A 23,223-nucleotide genomic window follows, 5' to 3' on the forward strand; every position below is an offset into this window, starting at 1 on the left:
CTTGCTCGGGTACTGCATGCATCAGATGCACTAAAGCAGACGTACACGCTGCTCGTAAGCTGCAGCTAAATCTCCAGCAGCAAGATTTGGGGAGGATACCCTCTGGATTTATATACATCGCTGGACTTTTGGCACTTGCAGCTGGGAAAGGTGGCAAGCTTCGTCCCCAATTCAATCTTCTGATTCATGCCCAGCCTTGAGGCTTGAGGCTTGAGGCTTGAGGCTTGAGGCTTGAGCTCAACACTGTTCACATGTTTGATGAACAGCAGCAACTCGGCTTTACTTCTCCCTGTCTTCCATGGTTACTCCACCAAACCATGGGCCAATCTCCCAAAGTATTACTGTACTTACAATATTAGCATATCCATGAAGAACTGCCTACTTGTGATCCTCATATTCTTCTCATAAGAAGATTTGATACTAATATTCAAATTTATTATGGTGATCCCTCACAACTTGTGTGTTTTGACACTAAATATACATATGGATATGCATAAATAATTTCTGAATTATGGTATTAGTACAAGGAATTGGCAAAATGAAAAGCAAAATTGTGATGAGTTCACTAAACATTATGATGTACCAATTCAACACAAGCATAGGCAGAAAAGAAAGGAAAGCAACAGTGGTCAGACAAGGAATGTGATTACTTAAAGCTAAATTCTAGAAAACAAATGATTAGATATGAGAGTGCCACAGTGAGGTTATAAACAATTGCTGGAAAAAGGCAAATGGTAAAACTAAGTCCCCAAAGAAAGGCCACCTTACTTTTCTGCATCAAATCCTCTTTTGGGGGTGTACATGATACGAACATGATGGTCGGGTGATAACCTAAACAATTATATGTGCATGAGCTAACAAAAAAAGTAAGCTGAAATCGAAGTCATGATGCCATGAACACATGTTGTGAGTACAAAACGTAAAGAGACAAGTGTTGTTGGTACCTCTTGGAGGGAGGAATTTTTTGACACTCCATACGTACATATATAATATGGCTTTGCTATTACATGTGTCCAGAGGCAAATAATTTATATATCATCAACACATAAGAAATAATTTATAGCATGCATGTCTTATGATTACAGTCCTTAAGTCTGTCCGAAACAGTAGTAATCATCATTATAAGAAACTATAGAAAAATAATAAAAAAAAGAAATATCAACACGTAAATCGAAGAAGTAGAAGGAAACACTCCAACATGGTACAAGAAAAAAGGTAGAAAATATAAGAAAAAGCCTGTGCAAGTAATGTCGTTCGTGTACAAATTCGATAACTAAATACCCTATTCACATACCATATGCATTTCACATAATTTTCTTTTTGACTAAATGATCAAACATAACATAAAAAAGCATATTTGGGTAAAAGCATCCCAACTTGCATCATGTGCAACTTCAAATTATGTCGCTACAAAAGACGTCTCCCTCCATTGGCTTCCATCAAAGAGGGTGTGAAGGCTCCCCCATCTTTCATGATTTCATACAATTCCTTCCTCTAATTTCCCATAATTCGTGTGTTTTCCTTTTTCTCATAAGTTGTCAATTTTTTTTTCCTTTCCTAATTGTCTACGACTTTACTAATAATGATAGCTATAAGACCCAAACTAAACATCAATGTAAGCCTTGAATTATTGGTTTATCGATTGGACCAGTGGTTTGAATGGTTATTGCTTAGTATCGAATCTAATGTATGTTAATCGCGATCGATTGTACTCAGATCCATCACATTGTATAGTATTGAATTCAAGATTCACGAAAAAAATTAAGTGAATCAAAAAGATTAATTATGAAAAAAAAGAAAAGGTATAAACCTATGTTTACCTACCGAATATGTTAATCCGACTAGTTTAACTCAGACTTATCATAACAGTTATACTATATGATTGAATATAATATATTTTTTTTAAAAAAAGTATATTTATATATTATATATAAATAAAAATTATGTTTAAAATTATAACAAAATTAGAGCCATAAAATACTTCTTTATTATATGTGAATCGCGATCTTTGATGATTACAAGCATAAAGATCTAAACTTCAATGAATTGGCTGGCAGAAAAATATATATATATATATATATATATATATATATATATATAAAATCTTCCACTGGCTCTTTATGATTAATGATAATGATTCTTAATATCTTAGTTTAGTTCCTTACTGGCAACATATGCTGAACCATTGAATTTAATACGACTTGTTAGGGGGGAAGTAAACAACAACAAATCACTTGGATACATTACATACAATTTCAAAACCCTAACTAAAAGATTTTTGGTCGACACCAACCAACCTGTCTAACCAAAACAAAGAGGAGAATGATACATGTACATGAAAGAGAATTAAAGATTAACTAACTCAAAAGAATAATTCCATCGATTTATCTATCTTTTTTATGAATTCTTGATATACTTTATGTTCTTCATGACCATCACATAAAAACCAACCAACCAACATGCTTGATCTGCATTTGCAAATTCTTTTATGGGTATTCTCTTTTTTAGCATCACAATCATCATCATTAATTGCCCTTTGGATCTTTGACCATCAATGAGCTGCCTGATTTTGTAATATACAACATATTACATGGTTGTTTAGAAGGTAGTGACACTTCTCATTCTTACACAAAGGTTGCCCATGTTGAGCTACCCATTTAGTGGAAGTCAATGATAGGAGACCAAACCTCAAACTCAAAAAATATGTGATATGCTACGATTTCATTATTAGTTCAGAAATATAATAGACATTGATCATAATGGTTTTGTATGTCATATTGCCGCCGCACATACTGTCGGGGAGGTTCAAAAGAACAAGGCGCACAAAGATTAGTCAATCAAGTTGCTAACTATTATGGGTGGAATGGGTCCGTGTGTGGGTCAAGCAATTAATGATCACCAACAAGGCCATAATATATTAGTACGGGTGTGGGTTCATGTCTCATACATCAAGACTATGTATTATGCATCCTAAAATCTTAATTATTTAAAGATAATTATCTTTATCGAGACATCCTAATACACTTTTTACACAATATTTTTCCTAACAGCATGATACATCAATTATGCGCATGATATCATCTTACAAAAACTTGAGCATGGCGTTGCAGCACCAAAGTGCAGTATCAGATGCAGTTTCCTCTCTCTATGAATGGAGTTGAGTTGTACAACTCAAGTGACACCGAGTTATCAGTGGAATGGGTAACCTACCAAGGCGAACAATAAGTGTTACAGATGACTTATAGATACTTGTTGGAGAAAGGGTTATCACGAATCAATCTTTCTCTTGGAGTTCAAAGTCCACATTCCATATATGAGTTTCATCACTTGGCACCCCAATAGTAGATTTGATATCCTTCCTCCATTCATAAACATAGCAAAGCCAGTGAAGCAGGCAAAAAAGGGAAAGCCTGTATATTAATTGTTTTGAAATTGCTCACTCTAACATTAATACATCACCATTTATTTACTCTTTTCCCAAAAATGGTTGTCCTGCACCATATGCTTCGTTGCTGCAATCTCTTGCAGGATTGCATGAACCCCGCCATACTAGCTGATGATAAAAGGAAAAAATGCATGTCAATCAGTTCACACAAAGCTGTTCCCATGCAGGTGCATTAAATCTTAAACTACAAGTTCTCCACATGCATGTAACATCAATTTGAAGCGAAGATGTGACTGCAGAAGTTTATTGGATCGGTATAGTACGTTTCCCCATTCACTTCTCGTGATGGTTTCTTTTGAGAACAGTGATGTGAAGTGGAAAAGCATGCGCGCATGTTGAGTAGAATCAAAGGTACTCCTTGTGAGCTGCATGTAGATATCAAATGCAGGAACTTGAAGTCGACATCAAACACAGCAGCATGGTTTTCTGTGTGGGCCGGTGAGCTAAAAAGAACTCTCTGCCTTCGATCCACAAAACGACTTAGCCACCAATCAAACGAGCTTCGTCCTTCAAATTCAGATATAACAATCGAAGATGAATTCGCCATTAGAGAGCGTGGAATAAGTTGCATGGAGAGAAGTTGGCGGCAGAAGAGAGTTTCGAGGAGTCTCTCGTTGGCTACAATCCTATTCTGAATCTGGCTATGAAAACAAGAGTTCCTTTCACGGGCTTGCAGAGGAGTACGGTGTTGGCGGAAGCAACCTACGAACAGCCTTGTGTAGATTAGGGTTTAGTGATGGTGAAGTACCTTCACAAGAAGGCCAACGACGATCCCGTCTCTCTTGACCTCATCCCCGGAGCAGACGTCTATGCTGAGCCGCCCGGTCGTCGGCAGGGTCGGCCACTAGAGGGCGACTATCAAACGGAAGAGAGTGGCCGACGAGGAGGGTCGCTTCATCGGAACTCACATGGTTTTCAAGTTGTTCGTGTATTAGTGAGTTGAAATGTCGCCATACTGAATCAAAGAGAGTATGATAAATTAGAATATAAATGGATTATCGAAAACAAAAAAAAAAATCAATATTAATTATGTACCAAAATATGAATGTTTTTCGAAATGTTGATGAAGAAGACAACTAATGTAAGGTTTGACTATCTAATTAATTTTAATGATATATGCATGTCATCATGAAGTATCATGTCGTCCTCTTATAACCCTTATGGGGAACTTTTCAGGTTCTTCAAGATCAACAAGTTTAGCAGTGACGGCAAGAACAAGCTTTTCATCGTCAATAGCAAGTCCTCAATTGTCGGTAGGGACTACATCATGATGAGTCTATTTCTCTAGAGGTTTCAATCTGCATGTAAAAAAATAAGATAACTAAGATTAACATCCAAAGTTTGAATGACTCTTATTACATGATTATGATAGGATCTGAACCATTATAATTAATAGTGACGAGAATATAATAAACGTGTGAGAATTTTTGTCAGTGAAGATTATTAATTCCATGCATTAATAGATAGGTTATAAAGGAATCAATTGAATTATCATTTATGGTGAATTTGTTGACACACTCTTGATTGTGAAAAGACAACATATGGATAATTTAGGTTTGGGTAATTGACTTCTCTCCATCCATGCATTTTTATTTTCTTACATTAAATTGTTGACTAAATGATCTTGAAACTGCAGAGGTTAGGCCAAAGCACGATGCGAAAACGATCGAGAGAGAAAATAAATTTTCAAACCCATTTTCTCACGGTTAAATCTATGTATGTGGAACAAAGGTGAGGTGTTTGTCGACCAAATCCGAAAAGCTCTCCCATTTCTAAGTGGAGCCAAATCAACCCAAGAGTTTATTGAATATATGTCTGCTTTTAAGCCTAAATTGGACCGATTTAGCTAAATAAAACCTGCAAGGCATTTGCCGAAATATGACAAGGACTGCAGTAAGGTATTACAGGTTGTCAGTAATGTCCTAAAAGTCAAAATGTTCGTAATATGACTGGCTTAAATGGACAGGATTTTGTCAGGTCATGAACCGGGTTGGGTCAAACCGAATTAGGCCTGGGCTCGACCGCATGTGTATTGGGTTCTGACCCAACTTCTACGTGCATGCACACCTCGTCTTGTCTGCACTAAGTCTCTATACGCATCGCCATCAGATTGAGACTTCTCATTCGGCTGGCTTTGACCCAAGTTCCCAAATTTCCAACCCAATCTGACCTAACAATCGAATTGAGTCGGGCCGCATATACTACTTGAGCCGAACACGCAACGTTGCCGGTCGTGTACGGAACCGACCCACCACAATAAAAAACCACCTCGTAAATTTCCAGCAGACGACGCACTGATTCATTCTAAGAGAAGAGGCATTTTGCAGTTATTTTTTCAATATAAAAATAATATTAAAAAAAAACTTTTTTAAATTTTTTTTCTCAAAAAGTGTTCATAATTTTTAAAACTCCTTAATGATATTTTTATTTTTATTAGGGATGTTAGAAATCAAATCTAAAAACAGAATGAAACCAAATTAGTTCATCAATAGTTTGAATGATTTTGATTGAATCGATTTTAATTTTAAAAAAATTATTCTAATTGAGTTCATTATATTAAGATTTTAATCGTTCCAATTCATTATAATTTCAAATGTCACAAATTTACAAATGAGGTAGCCCTAATTTTTCTAGGACACTTGTCCGAAAAACTCTAAAAAGAAATATCTTTTCGAAAATTCGCCCTTATATATATATATATATATATATATATAAGGTTTGTCACGTGCGAGGCAGGTGGGATGGTAATCATGACCGAGGAGATCACGTGGCCATCGCTCCGCACCGACGCTCGTCTCCGGAGTCTCGTGTTCCGACCGAGCGACCCAACACGGCGGGAGCCTCCCTCTTTGGTTCGCAGAAGCGGGTCCCACGATCTAGAACCCGCAAATAGCAATAAGTTCAGTGAATTGTGTCCGGGTTCGGATGGCCTCGACTTGTCGTCATGTTCCACGAGCTGCAGCCGGTCACCCTGTCGGCACTGCCCCCCTCCCGTGTCGGTCACCGACGCTGCAGTATATATATATATATATATATGTCCACACGGTATTCTCGTCCATCGTCACGGTTGACGGCATCCACGTGTTTGCCTTGGGATGAGGAGGTGAGGAGACATCGTTGGTGTGATCACCACCAAGGACACATAGCTAAATAAATAAAGAGCATTTTACTGGAAAAAATATTCATTAATTTATTTATTTTTTCGATTGACACCTGTGGAGATATTTTTTAATGACAGAAAAAATATATAAATAAAATTTAATTAAAATTACAGATTTTTTTGAGATAAATTCTATCACCGAGTTTAACTAAGCATAATTTACTTTAATTTCGAATATAATTAGATCAATTTTTACTAAATAAATTCAAACTATTACAGTAAAATTTTAAAAATTAATATTGTGATAGAGCGTAATTTTTATCAATTTTACTAAATCAACTTAAGCTTTCACCGAACAAGTAAGACATAAATATAAGATTATTAATATTATTTTTTTAATAATTTTTTTGATAATAAATTATTAAAATTAAATATGTTTTGTGATGGAATGTGAGTTAGTGTAACTCGGTAAACTTTCATTAAATTAATTTAAATTTTTATTAAGATACTGAAGATTAATATTTTTTAAAAAATATATATATAATTATAAATAAAATTATATCTGCCTTCCGTGATTATTCACTCATTATTTATTTATTTTCTGCAAATCGGTCAATCTGTCTTGTTCCAGAAAAAAGAATGCATAATTCGATCGTACAATAATCTAGGTCTAATAATTCAGCATTTCTGTCAAAGAACCCTTGCTGTGGAGCAATCTAGACGACAAGGTTAGAGTACCAAAGATATTAAAAATGGTTATCTAAAAGCTTGATCAGTGCTAATAGAGCTTCTCCACCAATCAATCATGCATTGCAGATCGACGATGATTTGAGATGAGAGTGATAGGAAACGTGTGTGTGTTCCAAAACTAGTTAACGATCAACTATTATTTGTTCTATTTATGTTTCTACATCTCCGAATCAAGTATTATCGAGTATGAAGTTACCATCGTTCGCTTATTGACGAAACCGTTATTAGTTTCGATTTCGAGTAATCTAACGTCAAGATTGTCCATTACTGCCACCGTAGTATGCCGTACAACATGAAGGTAATGATGGTTTGACTTCAGTGGTCGGAGATCACTGTCGATGAGCCTAGCCTACTACACATTGAATCACCCGTTACAAAGCATATATTAAGAAACCCGTTAGAACAGATAAATAAATAAAAGAAAAAACCTTCTTGTTAAGAAATCTGGTTAAATAATATGTGATTAAAATAAAAAATCAAAATCAGAAGGAATTCAAAAGATCTCTTCATGTATATTTAATTAAAAAAATTAAGATACATTCGAGAATGAATTATTATTCTATGAGAACGATAATGAAGAATCATTGTAGATGTTCAGTATATATAAAAAAGAAAAAGAAAATTTTATAGTAAAAAATTAAAAATAGAACATTTAGCCAATTTGTGGGTGCTTAAAGCTTTTTCCTTTTTTTTTTTTTTGAGAAATTTAGTCGACTTCAATTTCAAATTCAGAAAGCAAATGAAGTATATGCATTTGATTTGAAGACGCCGTTCATAACCTAGCAGTCATGCTCGACTGAATCCGATTCAGTGCAAGCCAACTAATCAATAATTCGCTAACCCGTCCAGTTACAACCCACTTTCTACCTGTCCTTCGATTGGTTGAAGGTGGACGCACATCCCGAAAGCGAGGGCGAAATCGCGTGTCCACCGACGGAACATGAGCACATCGGCACGAGTTAAGAGGAGAGGGGGAAGCGCGCGCGGGGGAATCCCGTGAGCGGAGCCGCGTGGTTTGTGGCTGTGATCGAGCTGGCCACATCGTGCGCGCGTCCGTCTACGTGTTGGCGGTAGCAGACCAAAGGAATTTGACCCAGCGTAGCGGTGGGCCCCACTCGACTTCGACTCGGTCACGTAGAAGACTAAGACCACAGCGGCTTCAGACGAAGCGAAGATGCACACCAAGCGTTTGATGTATTGCGATGGAGCGCGGCACACATGTGAGAAAGAGCAGGGAAGTATTCAATCGATTGCTTGCATGCACGTCGAGACTTCCCCTTCCTGGAAAGCGCCACTTCCGGTCCCGCCATTCCCGCCGGATCCACCGTCGTCCCTAGACCAACGGCGACCACCCTAATCACAAAGATCCAAAATACCACCGAATGCATGCTCCATTTCACGGCGTTATATATCTATCTACATGATGCCGTGGTTATCCGATGTTGCGAAAAGGAATAAAGAAAGAACTAAAGGGTGAGACATGTACATCTTACATCTACCACGAAGGCAAGGCAGCAGCAGCAGAGAACGTGAGGCCATGAGGGTTGGGAGAGACAGCCAAGCGAAAATGAGCTTGCAACCACATGACGCCGAGGGAGGGAGGTGGGTGCGCAATAATAAACGACGTCTTAGCTTCTTCCTCCGTGGTCAGCTAAACAGCATCATGCTTACTTCATTTCACACGGAGAATCCAAGTTTACGACGACTTTTACTAGGGTGGGGAAGCATGTGTTGTGTCTCCCTCTCTAAGTATATAACAATAACATAGAACAATAATGCTGGCCAAGATCATGGAGGAGTCTTTGAACTCTTTCCTGCTCGCACTCGAAGCCGAAGCCATGATGGTTAAGGTTCTGCTTAACAGTCGCATCGCATGTAGTGCACAGTGACACCTTTGTTTCTCTCTGCCGGCAATGCTGACGGGGGTGGTAACTAAGGGTGCAATCTGTTCACGGTCGCCACAAAATGATTCGTGTTGCTAATGTTCTTGGCTTTGTAAAAAAGCAAAATAAAAAAAATATATGAATATATATATATATATATATATATATATGTATATATATAAACCAGAAATAAAAGTCTGCAGAATGCATAGGAAAATATGTAAAACGATGCAAGAGTTTTGGGGAGTGGATATTGGCTTTTATGGTGGTAGATGCAAGAAACTATTAATTTGACCATCAATAAAATAATCACAGTTTCCGGCAAAAAAAATAATATCTATCTTTTTCTAAAAAAAAATTCAACCGTCACTTTGTTTTTTGGTGTAAAATCAATTATCATGAATTTGAGAAAAATATTTCATAGTTTATTATATAGAAGTGAAGCTTATAATTCACCTTCTGTGTGACAAATTTGTGACACAAATTTCATATTCATAAACAATCATACACATTTTTAAGTAACCATTTGTTAGTGTGAGCATGTTTATTCAGAACCATAAGGTCATGTTTGCGTGTGTCTCATGGAAGAAAATTAGTCATTTGACACGTAAATTATGAAGATAATAGTTATGTGAAATCGACGTTTAAAACGTTAACATTTTCAGCTTCGTGAATTATTTCCAACATGGCGAATTTACACCGTCTCTACATAGGTTTACACACTTTACAACTCGTTGGTATATATTATGTATGAGCTGAACTATGTGGTTACTTTACACCGTCTCTACATAGGTTTACACACTTTACAACTCGTTGTGGATCTAAAGAAAAAAATTATTATTTACTCAACATTATTGTATATGTCTAAAATGTACCAAAATGATAATAAATACATCCAAACTATGTGAATAATAAGATAATTTATTGTGATTTAATTACCTTAACTCATTTTATATAATCTGATAAAAATTAAAAGTTGCTTGTGATTATATTGATTATTTTAGATTTTAAAATAATTTAATTGTGCTAAAATTTGTGTCGTTATGTAATCTAAATTAAGCTATAGAATTTATAATATTTTGTGTTAAAATTAAAATTTTATTTCCCAAGTTTAACTTTTTTTTTTAATTTTTTAATTCAGAAAATTTTGAACCGAGTCGAAAATTGTTGAGCCTAACATAAGAAGTAGCCAAGAAACAAAAAAAAAGGATGAAAAAAATGTGCAATATTTCAGAGGTAAAACTAGAAGATGCCATCTACAGAGTTCTCGATTCGTCTATGGTTAAAAAAAATTGAAAATCAATATTTTTATTCTGATAATTCGTCCTTTTTTTTCCATAAAAAAGAAAATGCCAATTACAAATAATGGAGTATCAAAATGTAAATAATAAATAGTACAAAAAAAATTGACTTGAGAAGGTAATAGTGTCACCGTATGTGTACGGCTAACAACACTCTTCCAGGTTAAATTATTCCCTTCTGTCTGTGTATTGTCTGTCATCTTCTTCGGAATACCTCACACCATCTTTCGTGTAGTTTAATTCTCGTTTGTTATGACCAATTAAATCCTCCTCCTCCTCCACAGCAGGAGCAGGTAGCAAGCTAGAAGACCACCTCCCGATCACCATTTCTACTTGCTTTTACCAACAACTGGATCTGCTAAAAACACAGTCTTGCAGATCATGTGGGCAGTGGATTTCTCGTTTCCATGCTCTCTTTATTTTTCTCCTTTCATTTTTTTGCTGTAGAGAGAGAGAGAGAGAGAGAGAGAGAGAGAGAGAGAGAGAGGCAGAGTGAAAAGGAAGGAATCGGTGCAAGGAGTACAACTCAAGTTAATCAAAAGATGGTGGAAGATGGGAGGGGCCATCATTCCAAGAAGAGCAAACCACCGTCGGTTGTGCGGTCACTTTACCACCCTTTCCATCTCTCTCTCTCTCTCTCTCTCTCTCTCTCTCTCTCTCTCTCTCCTTTTCCTTTACACTTCACCTCCTCAGCTCATTCTATATTGCAGTGAGGTGATAAATCTAAGGGGATGTACCAGCAGCAAGTGTTAGCAACATGAATGCTGTGTCCTCCTCTCACATGGAGTCGCGAGCAACGTGATCCCCTCACATGGATCATCACACACCCAAGTTTCCATTTTCTTATCTTCGAATAGATCTTCATCGGAGATCACCACAGCTTCGATTTTCTATGTGTAGGGCCAGTGAGTTCAATTCCTACTGTGTTGCTTCAATTTGACTTCCGTAAACAGGGAGCAATTCGGTTGCCTGGTGAATGTCTCACTAGGCGGTGGTTAATTAAGCATTATTGGCTTCTTCTTCCCACGTGACATGTAGGGAAAAGAGTGTGCAACTGAAGACATGGTTCGTACGACCATCCACATGAAACTGCCATACTGCTGCTAAGAAGAAGAAGAAGAAGAAGAAGAAGAAGAAGAAGAAGAGAATAAAATATACTTGTGTATATTATTGCTCAATGTGCAAGTCCACCACATGAGCATCACCTATACCACTCGGTTCTTCTGCTCTACAGATGTACAGATCATAGGGTTGAAGATGTTTATCGTTGACTAAGTTCTTGTTTGACCAAGACCGACACTGTGCCTTAGAGGCGAAACCAAGTGCTTTAGAAGAGCATAATGGTACAGCAGTGGTGCGTCCCAAAGATTCCTGTTATGATCTCAATATGCCAAGGTTAAATGCCACCGTGACAGCAAATGATTCACTGGACTATTGCAAAGATGCTTCGGCAGTCACCGGTGCATCTTTTTTAACACTTCTCTTTACCTATAGAAGAGACTACAAATATTTCCTTAGTAATTACCACCAACAGGCATACATCTTCCATTTTTTAGTTTCAGATCTCCCTAAAAAAAATATATTTTCTGTATTTATTTGTACCTTATATTCCACAATATAGCTAGCTGAATATTAGACTTTGACAAACCAAAATTAGACCTTGTTGTGAAATATCTGTGTAATTTTGTGAACTCCCTAATAGATAGTATTTGAAGGAATTGAACACTTCTTTTCCAAGAAAAAATTACAGATGCGTCACACCCTTTGATTGTGACTGATTCAGCATCCTGACAATGGAGCAGGAAGAAAATAACCTGCCAAGTATCACTGCAACATAATGAGTCAGGCGAAATGGGTTAGGAACTTTGGCAACACAGTCATTTTTGGGTAAAGAAGCAACGCATTTAAACTTGGGTTGAAGTATTTCTCAAGCAAGAAGAAAGTAACTTAGATAAAAGAGACGGCTTCTGAATACAACACTTGGAAGTTTACCAAGTATCAGCACACCATTTTGGCTGGAATTATGTGCAAACATGAGGAGCAGGAACCGGTCCTCAGTCCAGCTTAGGCAACAGTAGCCATCACCACGTCTTCGGGTTCCAATTGCACCATGAGAAAAAGAAAAGATCACACCGACGAAACGCGCCGACAGTTTGATTTCAGCTGTAAATGCTTTTTCTAAAGGGCTCGCTGATCACAAGCCTGTGTGCAGTCCCACCCACCTTATTTTACCTTCCTTTTTTCTCGATTTTTTCTGCTACTACTATATTACGCGTAGTTGCAGCTGTTTCTTTGCTTGTCCTCACGGCAAAGCTCCCAAATCATGAGTCCGGAAGAAGGAGATAGAAGGCAGTAGAGGAGGAGAACATAGAAAACTATTCCGTGAGAGTCAAAACAAGGAGAGAGAGAGAGAGAGAGAGAGAGGAACGGTGAAAGCCATGGCGTGCATGCATGGGTGGGGCGCGGTGCGGTGAGATGCGTGGGTCCCGCGCACAAGGTAGAGAGAGAAAGACGGGCGAGGAGGGAGAGCGAGACAGGGAGAAGCTTAAACGTCACGACAGTGAAGGGGCTGGGGGAAGACAGCTAACAATGAGAGAAGCAGCCTCACCTACCGTGGCCCCCCCCCCCTCCCACCCCCGGCGGGATGCTGCTCTACTAAATTAGATTGCATTGTTGTCGATCCATTCTCCACCCTTCTCTCTCTAAACTCCTTTATAGGAGTTCACCCTTCGCCCCCTTTCTCTCTTTCTCCACATCGCAAGTCTCCCACATCAGAATCCCCTCCTCCCCTACCTTTCCTCTTGCTACTGCGAGTCTGTGCACAAGCAGCAGCAGGGGTTGCTAAACTAAGAAGCCACTGGCGTGCTGCTGCTGCCGTCTGATCATGGAGTTGGTCCAGTAATCACTGCTCCAGAATTGAAGCTGGTCTCATTACTCTCCTCTCGCTGCAACAATCTTCTACTTGGTGAGGACTTGCACACAGCTCCAGCAATTGAACTCCCACTTATAGTTCCACCCTCGTCATTTCTTTTTCCTTCTCGCTGAGAGCTTAGTTGAGCACAGAACGCACAGCTGTCTTCTGCTTCTCCTCCCCCATTCATTTCGAACACAGGATATTTGTTCTTATTCCTTCTCCCAGCTGAAGCATGCTAAGGAATGAGAGTTTCAGAGTAGAAACAGAGTAATCTCTGCAACCAAGATTGAGTCTCTGTCTCTCACATTTCATCTCCATTATTCTTGTTCTTGTAAAAACACCATTCTGTACTCCTTGTTCAAATTGTTCTCCAAATAATTCTTCCGTTTTTACTCTGTTATTCTTCCTCCCGTCACAACCATTCCCGAATTCCACAGCCGAACATAAATACGAAAAATTACTGCCAAAATGCATACCATTATATGATTTTTTGGTAATTGGGAACTTGTGGCGATGGGTATTCCACCAACTACCTTTCTTGCCGCCAAGAACAGGCAAGTGACGCATCAAAACCAATCACTGGTCTCCGCGTGGGCGACGCGGTAGTCTTTGTGTAGTCCTCTGTTTCTCGGCCACCGAAACCTTCCCGTTGGTCTCCTCATGCCTAACACCATGAATTGATTCATCACATATATGCGGTACAGAATAGCGTAAATGATGAGCATAAGAGCACCAACTGCGGATCCAGTGGTTCATTGCCTTCCCCCATCTGCTTTCCGTCGCATTGTGTCATTATTCCTTGTGAGCGTGAATCCGTGCGTACGGCACGCAGGCTTGCTGATACGTTACGTTGGTGCCATGGTGTGGGTGTGTGTGCAGGTAGAGAGACACGGCCACTGCGAGGCACATGGAGGACGGCATGGGTGACCTGTTCGATCACATTGAAGACTTGCTCGATTTCCCCGACGACGTGCTGGGGCTGGCGGAGCCCTGCGGCCACAACGGGGGTCTTCTTCTACCTTCCCTTCCTGTGCCCGCTGCCAACGGGCTTCCAGGTGGCGTTGGAGACGACGCGCTCCACGGCTTCACCACCCGAAGCAACAACAAGTTCAGCGGGGAGGAGCACAAACTCGGCTCAGTAAGTAATTTTTGCTAAGAAATAAATTCCTGGTGGAGAAGCACCAAATTTTGGGACATTGCATTTGCTGTTCTGCAAGCCTCTGCAGCACTAATAATTGCATGCATCCCTGTCAATTTGGTAGTACGTCACTTTTCTCATTTTTGGCTGAGCCGAACCGTAATTCTATCACGCTTTTCTACACAAGTAATATAATTCAGCGTTTTACTAACGTGAAAGAAAGAAGAAAAAGTCAATTCTATTATCAGTTGGTTCGATGTTTTACGCTGTAATTACTGCAGTGTTCACGGAAGTAACGGTACTATATATGCTTATTTGTGGAATGGGCAGTGTGATGAGCTTGACATCGTGCAGCTTGAATGGATGTCCAAATTCCTCGACGACTCTGATTCCTTCTCCCTCGACCTCCCGAGCTGCGACGGCATCAACAACAATGCCAATGGCGAAGACAACGGTGTCCAAACAAAAGCCAGAGGCCACCACTCTTTCTTCCGCACCTCCAGCCCGGTCTCCGTCCTTGAAGCGGACACCATGGGCGGCGGAGGCGGCGGCGACTCCTACTCCTCTTCCTCTTCCTCTTCCTCGACTTCGGCTTCGTACTCTAACCGCGGCAACGATACAACAATACTGCTTCCTCCTCTCAGTCCGCCGGAGCCGCCTTCGGTTTTGGTGGTTCCCGCCCGCGCACGCAGCAAGCGCCCGCGTCCTGCCACCTTCTCGCCTCGTCACCACGTCGCCGCCCCCTACCTGCCACCATCCTCAGACGCGGTCCCCGTCCCCAACCCGCTCTCCGCAGCCACCTCCTCAGACCCCGAGAGCATCGGCGAGACCTGCCCCGCGCCTCCTCCCCCGAAGAAGAAGAAGAGCAAGAAGAAGAGCCCGGCCACGGCCGCGACCGCCGACGGCGAGGAATCGGGGCCGCCTCCCCCGGTGAGGAAGTGCATGCACTGCGAGATACAGAAGACCCCGCAGTGGAGAGCCGGCCCAATGGGGCCCAAGACTCTCTGCAACGCCTGCGGCGTCCGGTACAAGTCCGGGCGGCTCTTCCCGGAGTACCGCCCCGCCGCCAGTCCCACCTTCGTCCCATCCATCCACTCCAACTCCCACAAGAAGGTGGTCGAAATGCGCATCAATGCGAGCCAGAAGTGCGCCACCGAGGGCGCTGCCACATCCTCCTCCTCCGACGGCTGCGATCTCCTCGAGTACATTCGCCGGCGGGAGTGAGAAGACGAAGACGAAGTCGAAGGAGAATAAACATGTTTGGCGTTCCTTGTGTTCCCCTGTTTTAGAAGTCAACCTGGTGGTTTCTGATATCACTCATGTTGTTATCTTTCCCCTTAAAATTTTGTACAGAGGAGCGAGAGGAGGAGGAGGAGGAGGCTGGGGAGGGGAAAGATACAAAGTTTAGAGAAGCCATAGGCAAACTACTATAGGTAGGATGTAGTCTACAGAGAAGAAAATGCAAGACAATTAGTTGTTTTGTTAGATTCCAAGAGAGAGAGAGAGAGAGAGAGAGGTGGCTACTGATGGGGAGTCTAGTTTGATTGTTGGAGCTTGGTGTATTGAATACATTTTGCAGTTGCAGTTTATTGATTGATGTTTACTAGGAAAATTATAAAAATCTAAATTCTCAAGGATATCTAATCCTTAATTCTATAATATGAACCGACGCATTTTCGATATATTTATTTATCAAGTATTCATCAACGATATAAAAATTTATTCCTTCATATTATAATATTATTTCAGACCGGTATATAATTAGATGAGATTTTTAAGTAATAACATAATGATACGTGTAATTTATTCATCTGATTGTGCAACCAATAAATACACATTTTGGATTTGCTATCTCTATTTATATCTTATCGATGTCTCTAATAGTTTAATTTTTTATTTTTTTACATTTTGAGTCAACCAGTTTAGTAAGAAATTTACTCTTTATTGAGTTTTGGAGGGATTCTTTTCTTGAAGGTATAATACACAAATTATTACTATATTTCACTATGTTTATAGACAAAAGGATCATTTTCTTGGGTGAAGTCTTTTCCTTATGCCGCATATCTATCTACTCATTTAAAATTGTGTATCTAATGTATGATTGTGCATAAAAATACCTGACATCTCATTCTTGGCTCAATCATTTAGGTAGGTTTGGTCATTTTCCAGTAGATGATGTCGACCAATGACATAAATTCAAAGAAAGTAGATCCAAATGCCTAATAACCCTATAGCATCATCTTATTCATCATGGTGTTCTTGATAACAATTTTAGGTGCTTGCTATTGACAATTGTTTCTTGAACTCTATTATGGAAAGGTCTACTATGGGGATTTAAAATGTGATTGAAAACATAATTTTGATTTATAGAATGTTGTTTATTAAATGAAATTTTACTTAGCTTGGATCAAATTAGTCCAAGATTCTACAATACTTATATTGGTAGACCAACATAACATCACTCCGAATAATAATATGATATTTACCCTTAATCCTAGATTGATATGACGATGATTAGATCAAAGATAGACTCGATCTCTATATCAATATCAATAAGGTTGAGCTACAAAACGTAATAATATATCATAACCTATTCTTTGGTTATTTGCAGACTCCAAAATCCTCGTATCGTTTTGATGCTGTTTTTGTGATAATTTTTTGATCATTTTTCCATGGTTCTCATCTAGAGTTTATTCTTCGAATGCTCGCTCTCAGGTGTTGGTCCATCTCTCTCTCTCTCGACAAGCTTTTTGTGGGCCAGCTGGATCTTTCAAGTCAATTGTTCATCGCTTCTGTGGAACCCTTGCAACCCACCATTGCCCAGATGACATTGCCATGAATCTTTCTACTCCAATAGTAGTCTGCAGGAACTGTTCTTTCTCTCACAGACGCCAATGGAAGCTTTGAGCTGCCATCTTCAATGGACTACAGAGGAACTGGACGAGGGTTTCAGTCGTATCAATATATTGGTTGAACTTATCAGAACGATGTAATATCTGTAAAAGTGCCTTGCGGTACAACATTACGTCTTAGGTGCCATTCCACCGATCTATACAACAAGGAAGGTGGTGGAGAAGGAAGGAAGTCGTCTGCGACAGGCGGAGAAGCCCTGCAAATTGACCTTTGCATCAATGGTATGAGGGAACCGTTCTTCTCCCACTACATGAGCAGATGGAGTGAGAGAAACAAATGTTGTGAAGATTCTAGCAGATGCATGTTTGACTGCCATAGCACGTTGAACGCCTTGTACAAAACAGGGATGAGAAAACAGCTGGTGCCTCTGTTTCATAAGATATCTGTGCTCCCTCTTCGAGGGTGTAGAACGCAGTAGCCTTACCATCGTGCAAGGCACGAACTCTGCATTTGTTTGAATTGGCCACTGCTTAATAGACTAAGCAGTCCAAGAACTATCAACTCTGATCTCTCTCTCTCTCTTCGCAGGAATACACCATGTGCAGCGGTGTTGAATTAGAATCCTTTGGCGACCGGACATAAGGGTGTTTAGTGGTAGTCTTAGTTGCTACACTGAAGAAATTAGAGGGATTAGAATAGACCAAATCACTTAACCCAAGACTTTCTCATTGAGTTGTGCGTATGGTGTAGGCGACGACTCGTTGCATTCGGTAGTCTAAGAGCTGTCACAAGTGTTGACCTTGTATTGCAACGCATGATATGGGAATCTAAGTTCAAATTATCGGACATTTGTGCATCAAAATATTCTAGTTCTTGAATGACATCTTTGTCTCTCTTCCTCCACTTGCCCTGTTTGGCACAAGGCATTACAGCAAGGAGGTGTAGATTGCGAGTCATTGAACCCATCGCTTTCCTCTATAAATATGTGCCACTAATCTTTGCAGCACCAACTAAGGTCTCTGGGATCCATCAATGGCGGTGGCTTAGCTTCTCTGCCTTCCCTGCTCGCTTTCTTCAAGGTACCACGCAATTTGACGTTGCGGATTCTTTTGGGCGTTCGTAAACTATGTGTTCTTCAGTTTATGTGGATTCGCGAGGCAATTAGTTTAGGGCGTTTCGCGATTTGAGTTTCCTCCAATTTAAGGTTCGAGCAAACATAACACGTAGCACATTTCTCATTCTTCGCTGCACAGTGGTCAAAGGAACCAGCGAAATCTTCTTGCGCAGGATCTCTCTGTTTCCAATGAGAAGATAAGTTGTCTGCTAATAGTTCATGGAGAAAGAAAGATTTCAAGCAGACTTGGGATAAAGACACAGAGAAACATATAAGAGAGAGAGAGAGAGAGAGAGAGAGAGAGAGAGAGCACTGAGAGGGGTGGCGAGTTGTCGAGGGTTGTGCGTCCCCCCTATTCCGCGGCTCCAAAACCGGCTTTTAATGGTGTCGGGGGTGAGCAAATGAATGAGAAGAAGTGAAGGTAACGCCTTCGGCCTCTGTACGAGCCATGTGAACACTCCTCTGATATCAGTACCCTTCCTTCCATCTTCGATCTCTTGCAGTATTCTTAAGCAAAACGAAGAAGAAAGGCCACCGCGTCTCTGTAGAAAGAAACACATCTCAGTATGATTTCATTCTGAGTTCTCCTGATTTGCTTAATCTCCTTCCTTTCAGGCTCCGAAGCCTATTCGGAGATTTGTAGCTCCATTGGATTCTGCTTCGCCATTGTGTATGACTCTGCTACCTTCATTTTCGTGAATACATGCCTTCTGTGGATGATCTCTTACTAGTTCAAATGGTAATGGTTAATCTCATAGCTTGTACCAAAGATTCTTTAAGACACAGCAGCAGAAACCAGTGTTCGCTCCATGAGCTGGAAATTACTGGGAGCCAGTGAAGATACTTTCCTCTCACCTAGATTCCATGCATAAAATCTTTCCATTCCGATTTTAGTATGCATTTTTTACTTAATATTTCTTTCCTTCGTACGTGTGATTGCCCAAAAAGAGCTCTAAGCTTTCGGAATTCCTATATTTGCACCTTTTTCTTCCTCTCGCTTATAACAGAATTTGTATACATAAGGTATTATTTAGCTACTAATTTCCTAATAGAGACTAATCAATAGCGACTTTCTGTGCTCATCATGATTTGTCTCCCGTTTCAGATCTCCCACTGCTCTCAAGATCGCTGCTTTGATAGGGGATTATTACGGGGTCCAAACACGAGAAGCGGAGACTTGTTGGAGGGGATGCTCAACGACTATGTCGCTGGCAAGTCTTCGGCCAAGATGAGGGCTCCTAAGATTGCCTCCTCTAGCCTTGTTGCGACGCTCACCTGCCTCCAGTTCGCCTTCGCCATGTACGCCACCTTCCTCCTCTACTACATGAGCCCCTCCGTCGACCTGCGCAGCAAGGCGGACTTCTCCTGGGCCACCCGCATCGCCCAGCACTGGAAGCAATTCATCGGCCACCCGCATGTGATGTCGAGCATCCAAGACATCCCCGCCGTCGTCGACTCGCCCGCTGCGGTCTGCGAGTTCGAACAGATTGATTTCTCGCAGAAGAAATCGGACGACGCACTGATGATCAAGCTGAAGAGGGAGCTCTACGACGAGGTGTTGGCGTTCCAGAAGGCAAACTCGGGGACCGAGTCCCTCGCGGAGCTCACGAGGATGAAGTCCAAGTGGAGCCGCGGCGGCCCCAACATCCCCAAGATCACTGTGATCTTGAACCATTTCAAGAGGAAGACGCTGTGTGCTCAGCTGGATTCGTTGCTGAACCAGACACTGCCGTTTCATCATCTCTGGGTGCTCTCTTTCGGCAGCCCAAACGAGGTCTCACTGAGACGAATCGTGGAGAGCTACAACAATTCGAGGATCAGCTTCATCAGTTCAAGCTACGACTTCAAGTACTACGGGAGGTTTCAGATGGCCCTACAGACTGAAGCCGACTTCGTGTATATTCTGGATGACGACATGATTCCTGGCAAGAAGATGCTGGAGATACTGTCCCATGTCGGAGGGACAGACAAGTACAGGAACTCGGTTCTCGGCAGCATCGGAAGGATCTTGCCTTTCCGGCAGAAGGACTTCACATTTCCAAGTTACAGGAAGTTCCTGTCTAAGGAAGCAGGACTGTATCTTCCCGATCCTGCTTACGATATCACCGTCGAAAGGATCGTGCAGGTTGACTTCTTGTCAAGTTCTTGGTTTCTGTCCGCAGATCTCGTCAAGACGTTGTTCGTGGAGACGCCATTTACTTTCATGACCGGTGAAGACCTGCATCTCAGGTTGTTCCTCGCCGTTAACTCTGTGAAGCACAAATACAGATTCAGAGGGTTTTTTGTACAGAATTATACTCCATAGATTCACATAATATTTGCTTTCGTGCAGCTATCAGCTTCGGAAGTACAGAGACGCAGGATCGTACGTGCTGCCCATAGATCCCAGTGACAAGGACACATGGGGTGACAGTGAGCACAGACTCGCATATGTTTCCGAGACCACCGTCATCTTCAAGGATGTTGTCCGAGTCCGGGATGACCAATGGTGGCGTGCCTTGTCCGCCGGTTATGTCACTCAGTGGGCTGCCATGTACCCTCAGAAAATAGACGCTCTGTTCTACGCCCATTCCCTCGGTGAAGTGAGAGCCCTTGCCCCTCTTCTCGAGAAGTTCCGTACGACTGTAGGAAGGAAAGCCTACATCGTCGTCTCCGGTGGGAGTTTCTGCTCTTGCCAAGAAGCTGTGACTGTTCTCAGGTGGCCGGAGAACGTTTGCAGGGAGAGGAGGTTCAAGATCTTCGACCTGGAAATCGGAGCGATCTCAGGGGCGTCGAACTCGGAGGTTCCGGTGGTGCAGGCGGTGTACTCCAGCCTGAAGGGGCTTCTCAAGATCCACAACCCAAGTTTGCTGATCGCAGTCGATGATGTCGATCAAAAAGTGAAGAACGCGCTAAAGATGGCTGCCGAGGGCACTGCAAACGTCACCGCTCTGGTTCTTCTTCCCAGGGCTGCTGTGCCAAAGGTTCTATGGATGGCTGATCTGCGACCGATTGCATTGCCGAGTAAGACCTCTCGATCGCTCACTGTTAGCAGCAGCGTCTGTTCTGGAACTTAGCACTAGATTCATGAGCGTTGCAGGTTGGAACCGGATGCGGATCACTGTGAACGTCATCACCCAGAACCGTGCAACCTCTCTTCGGAGACTTCTTGGATCTCTCCAGAATGCGTATTATCTCGGCGACGAGGTGCGTCTCAGCTTCAACATGGACAGCAAGGTCGACCAGGAGACGCTCAAGGTGGTCGGGTCCTTTCGATGGGCACAGGGGCCAAAGTTCATTCGCCGTAGGATCATCCATGGCGGGCTGATCCGAGCCGTGAGCGAGAGCTGGTACCCCTCCGACGACGACGACTTCGGCCTCCTGCTCGAAGATGACATCGAGGTCTCTCCCTACTACTACGTGTGGATCAAGTACGCACTGTTGTCCTACCACTACGACCCCCAAGTCTCCCTCCCGGAGCTCGCATCCATCTCCCTGTACACACCCCGGCTGGTGGAGGTGGTGAAAGAGAGGCCCAAATGGAACGCCACCGAGTTCTTCAAGAAGATCCACCCCAACACACCGTATCTGCACCAGCTCCCCTGCAGTTGGGGGGCCGTGTTCTTCCCCAAGCACTGGAGGGAGTTCTACGCCTACATGAACGCAAGGTTCACCGAGGACGCCAAGCAGAACCCGGTGCAGATCCCCAAGTCGAGGACCAACGGGTGGCAGGCGTCGTGGAAGAAGTTTCTCATCGACATGATGTACCTGCGAGGTTACGTCAGCCTCTACCCCAACTTCCCAAACCAAGCAAGCTTCTCGACCAACCACATGGAGCCCGGCGCGCACATCAGCGCAAAGGACAACGTGGTGAAGCATAACAAGGAGGACTTCGAGGTGCCATTGATGAAGGCCGAGTTCACCAAGTTGCTACCTGCAGGGAAGCTGCCTCCGGCTAACAAGTTGCCGGTGCTCAACCTGTTCAACCAGGCGGTGTCTTTGAAAGCCTTGAAGGCAGCGGGTGCGAAGCTTCGGCAGGATCTGATCAGCTGCGACGAGGCGGAGATCGTCACGGTGGATCACAGCACTGGTTTGCCCAGGAATTGCACGAGGTTCTGAATCACGAGTCCGATGTCAACTTTCTGAAGCTATTTGAAGAAGTTGTATGATTTTTTGGTTCTTTTACGAGGGGCTAAATAGCTAATCTGTCATCACAAAAGAGTGACAATTTGATGATTGCTTTTGATGAATGCCATGACATAGCTATTGCTAAATGAATTGTCAAGTGTAGATGTGTTAACACTTTGATGACAAATCGATTTTGTTTGTACATATAAATCTCATGGCATAGCTATTGTTGCTAAGTCGGCTTTTTCGATTCTTGTAATCTCATTTATTACACCTTCAGAATGTTTGGAATGGGTGGCGATATGTTTGGTAGCTACCCATTATGGCTGGCTAGAGTGCAGGCCTTCTTCAGTTGGAAGCTACTTCATCATCGCCGTCTCCCAACATTGGATCGGCTTGCGGTGTTGGAAATCTACGAGCTTAAGCTATGCACTTCTTGTAACGTCGATTTTAAATCCATCAAACATATATATTGTTTCATTACTTTGGCTCGTTGGCTTTTTGGTCGGAATTGACTTGACTTACATTTAAAATTTTTAGAATCTTAATTTGATGGCTTTTGCATTAAAGATTACGTTTGCAAATATATTTATACTTTTAATATGTCTTTGGAGACTG

The 23,223-nt window shown here is 41.7% G+C and overlaps 2 protein-coding genes across 5 annotated transcripts; both read left to right on the top strand.

Moving 5' to 3' along the window:
- Window positions 1-13,144: 13,144 nt before the first annotated feature.
- On the top strand, window positions 13,145-16,134 carry LOC135593538 (GATA transcription factor 8-like). 3 transcript variants are annotated; one of them, XM_065083653.1, is made up of 3 exons: window positions 13,145-13,444; window positions 14,273-14,531; window positions 14,886-16,134. In XM_065083653.1, the coding sequence occupies exons 2-3, from the start codon at window positions 14,301-14,303 to the stop codon at window positions 15,753-15,755; spliced, it is 1,101 nt and encodes a 366-aa protein (XP_064939725.1). In that variant the 5' UTR covers window positions 13,145-13,444; window positions 14,273-14,300; the 3' UTR covers window positions 15,756-16,134. The 3 variants fall into 3 exon arrangements, with proteins under 3 accessions (XP_064939725.1, XP_064939723.1, XP_064939724.1); XM_065083651.1 differs by having other exon boundaries at window positions 13,149-13,444; window positions 14,862-16,134; XM_065083652.1 differs by lacking the exon at window positions 13,145-13,444 and having other exon boundaries at window positions 14,272-14,531; window positions 14,862-16,134.
- A 2,207-nt stretch (window positions 16,135-18,341) lies between these two features.
- LOC135586822 (uncharacterized) lies at window positions 18,342-22,848 on the top strand. Of its 2 annotated transcripts, none has more exons than XM_065083654.1 (4): window positions 18,342-18,463; window positions 19,604-20,727; window positions 20,831-21,501; window positions 21,578-22,848. In XM_065083654.1, exons 2-4 carry the CDS (start codon window positions 19,688-19,690, stop codon window positions 22,594-22,596), a joined length of 2,730 nt encoding a protein of 909 aa, XP_064939726.1. In that variant the 5' UTR covers window positions 18,342-18,463; window positions 19,604-19,687; the 3' UTR covers window positions 22,597-22,848. The 2 variants fall into 2 exon arrangements, with proteins under 2 accessions (XP_064939726.1, XP_064939727.1); XM_065083655.1 differs by lacking the exon at window positions 18,342-18,463 and adding an exon at window positions 18,504-19,168.
- The last annotated feature ends 375 nt before the right edge of the window (window positions 22,849-23,223 follow it).

The sequence above is a fragment of the Musa acuminata genome, chromosome BXJ1-9 (assembly GCF_036884655.1).
Source record: "Musa acuminata AAA Group cultivar baxijiao chromosome BXJ1-9, Cavendish_Baxijiao_AAA, whole genome shotgun sequence".
NCBI lineage: Eukaryota > Viridiplantae > Streptophyta > Magnoliopsida > Zingiberales > Musaceae > Musa > Musa acuminata.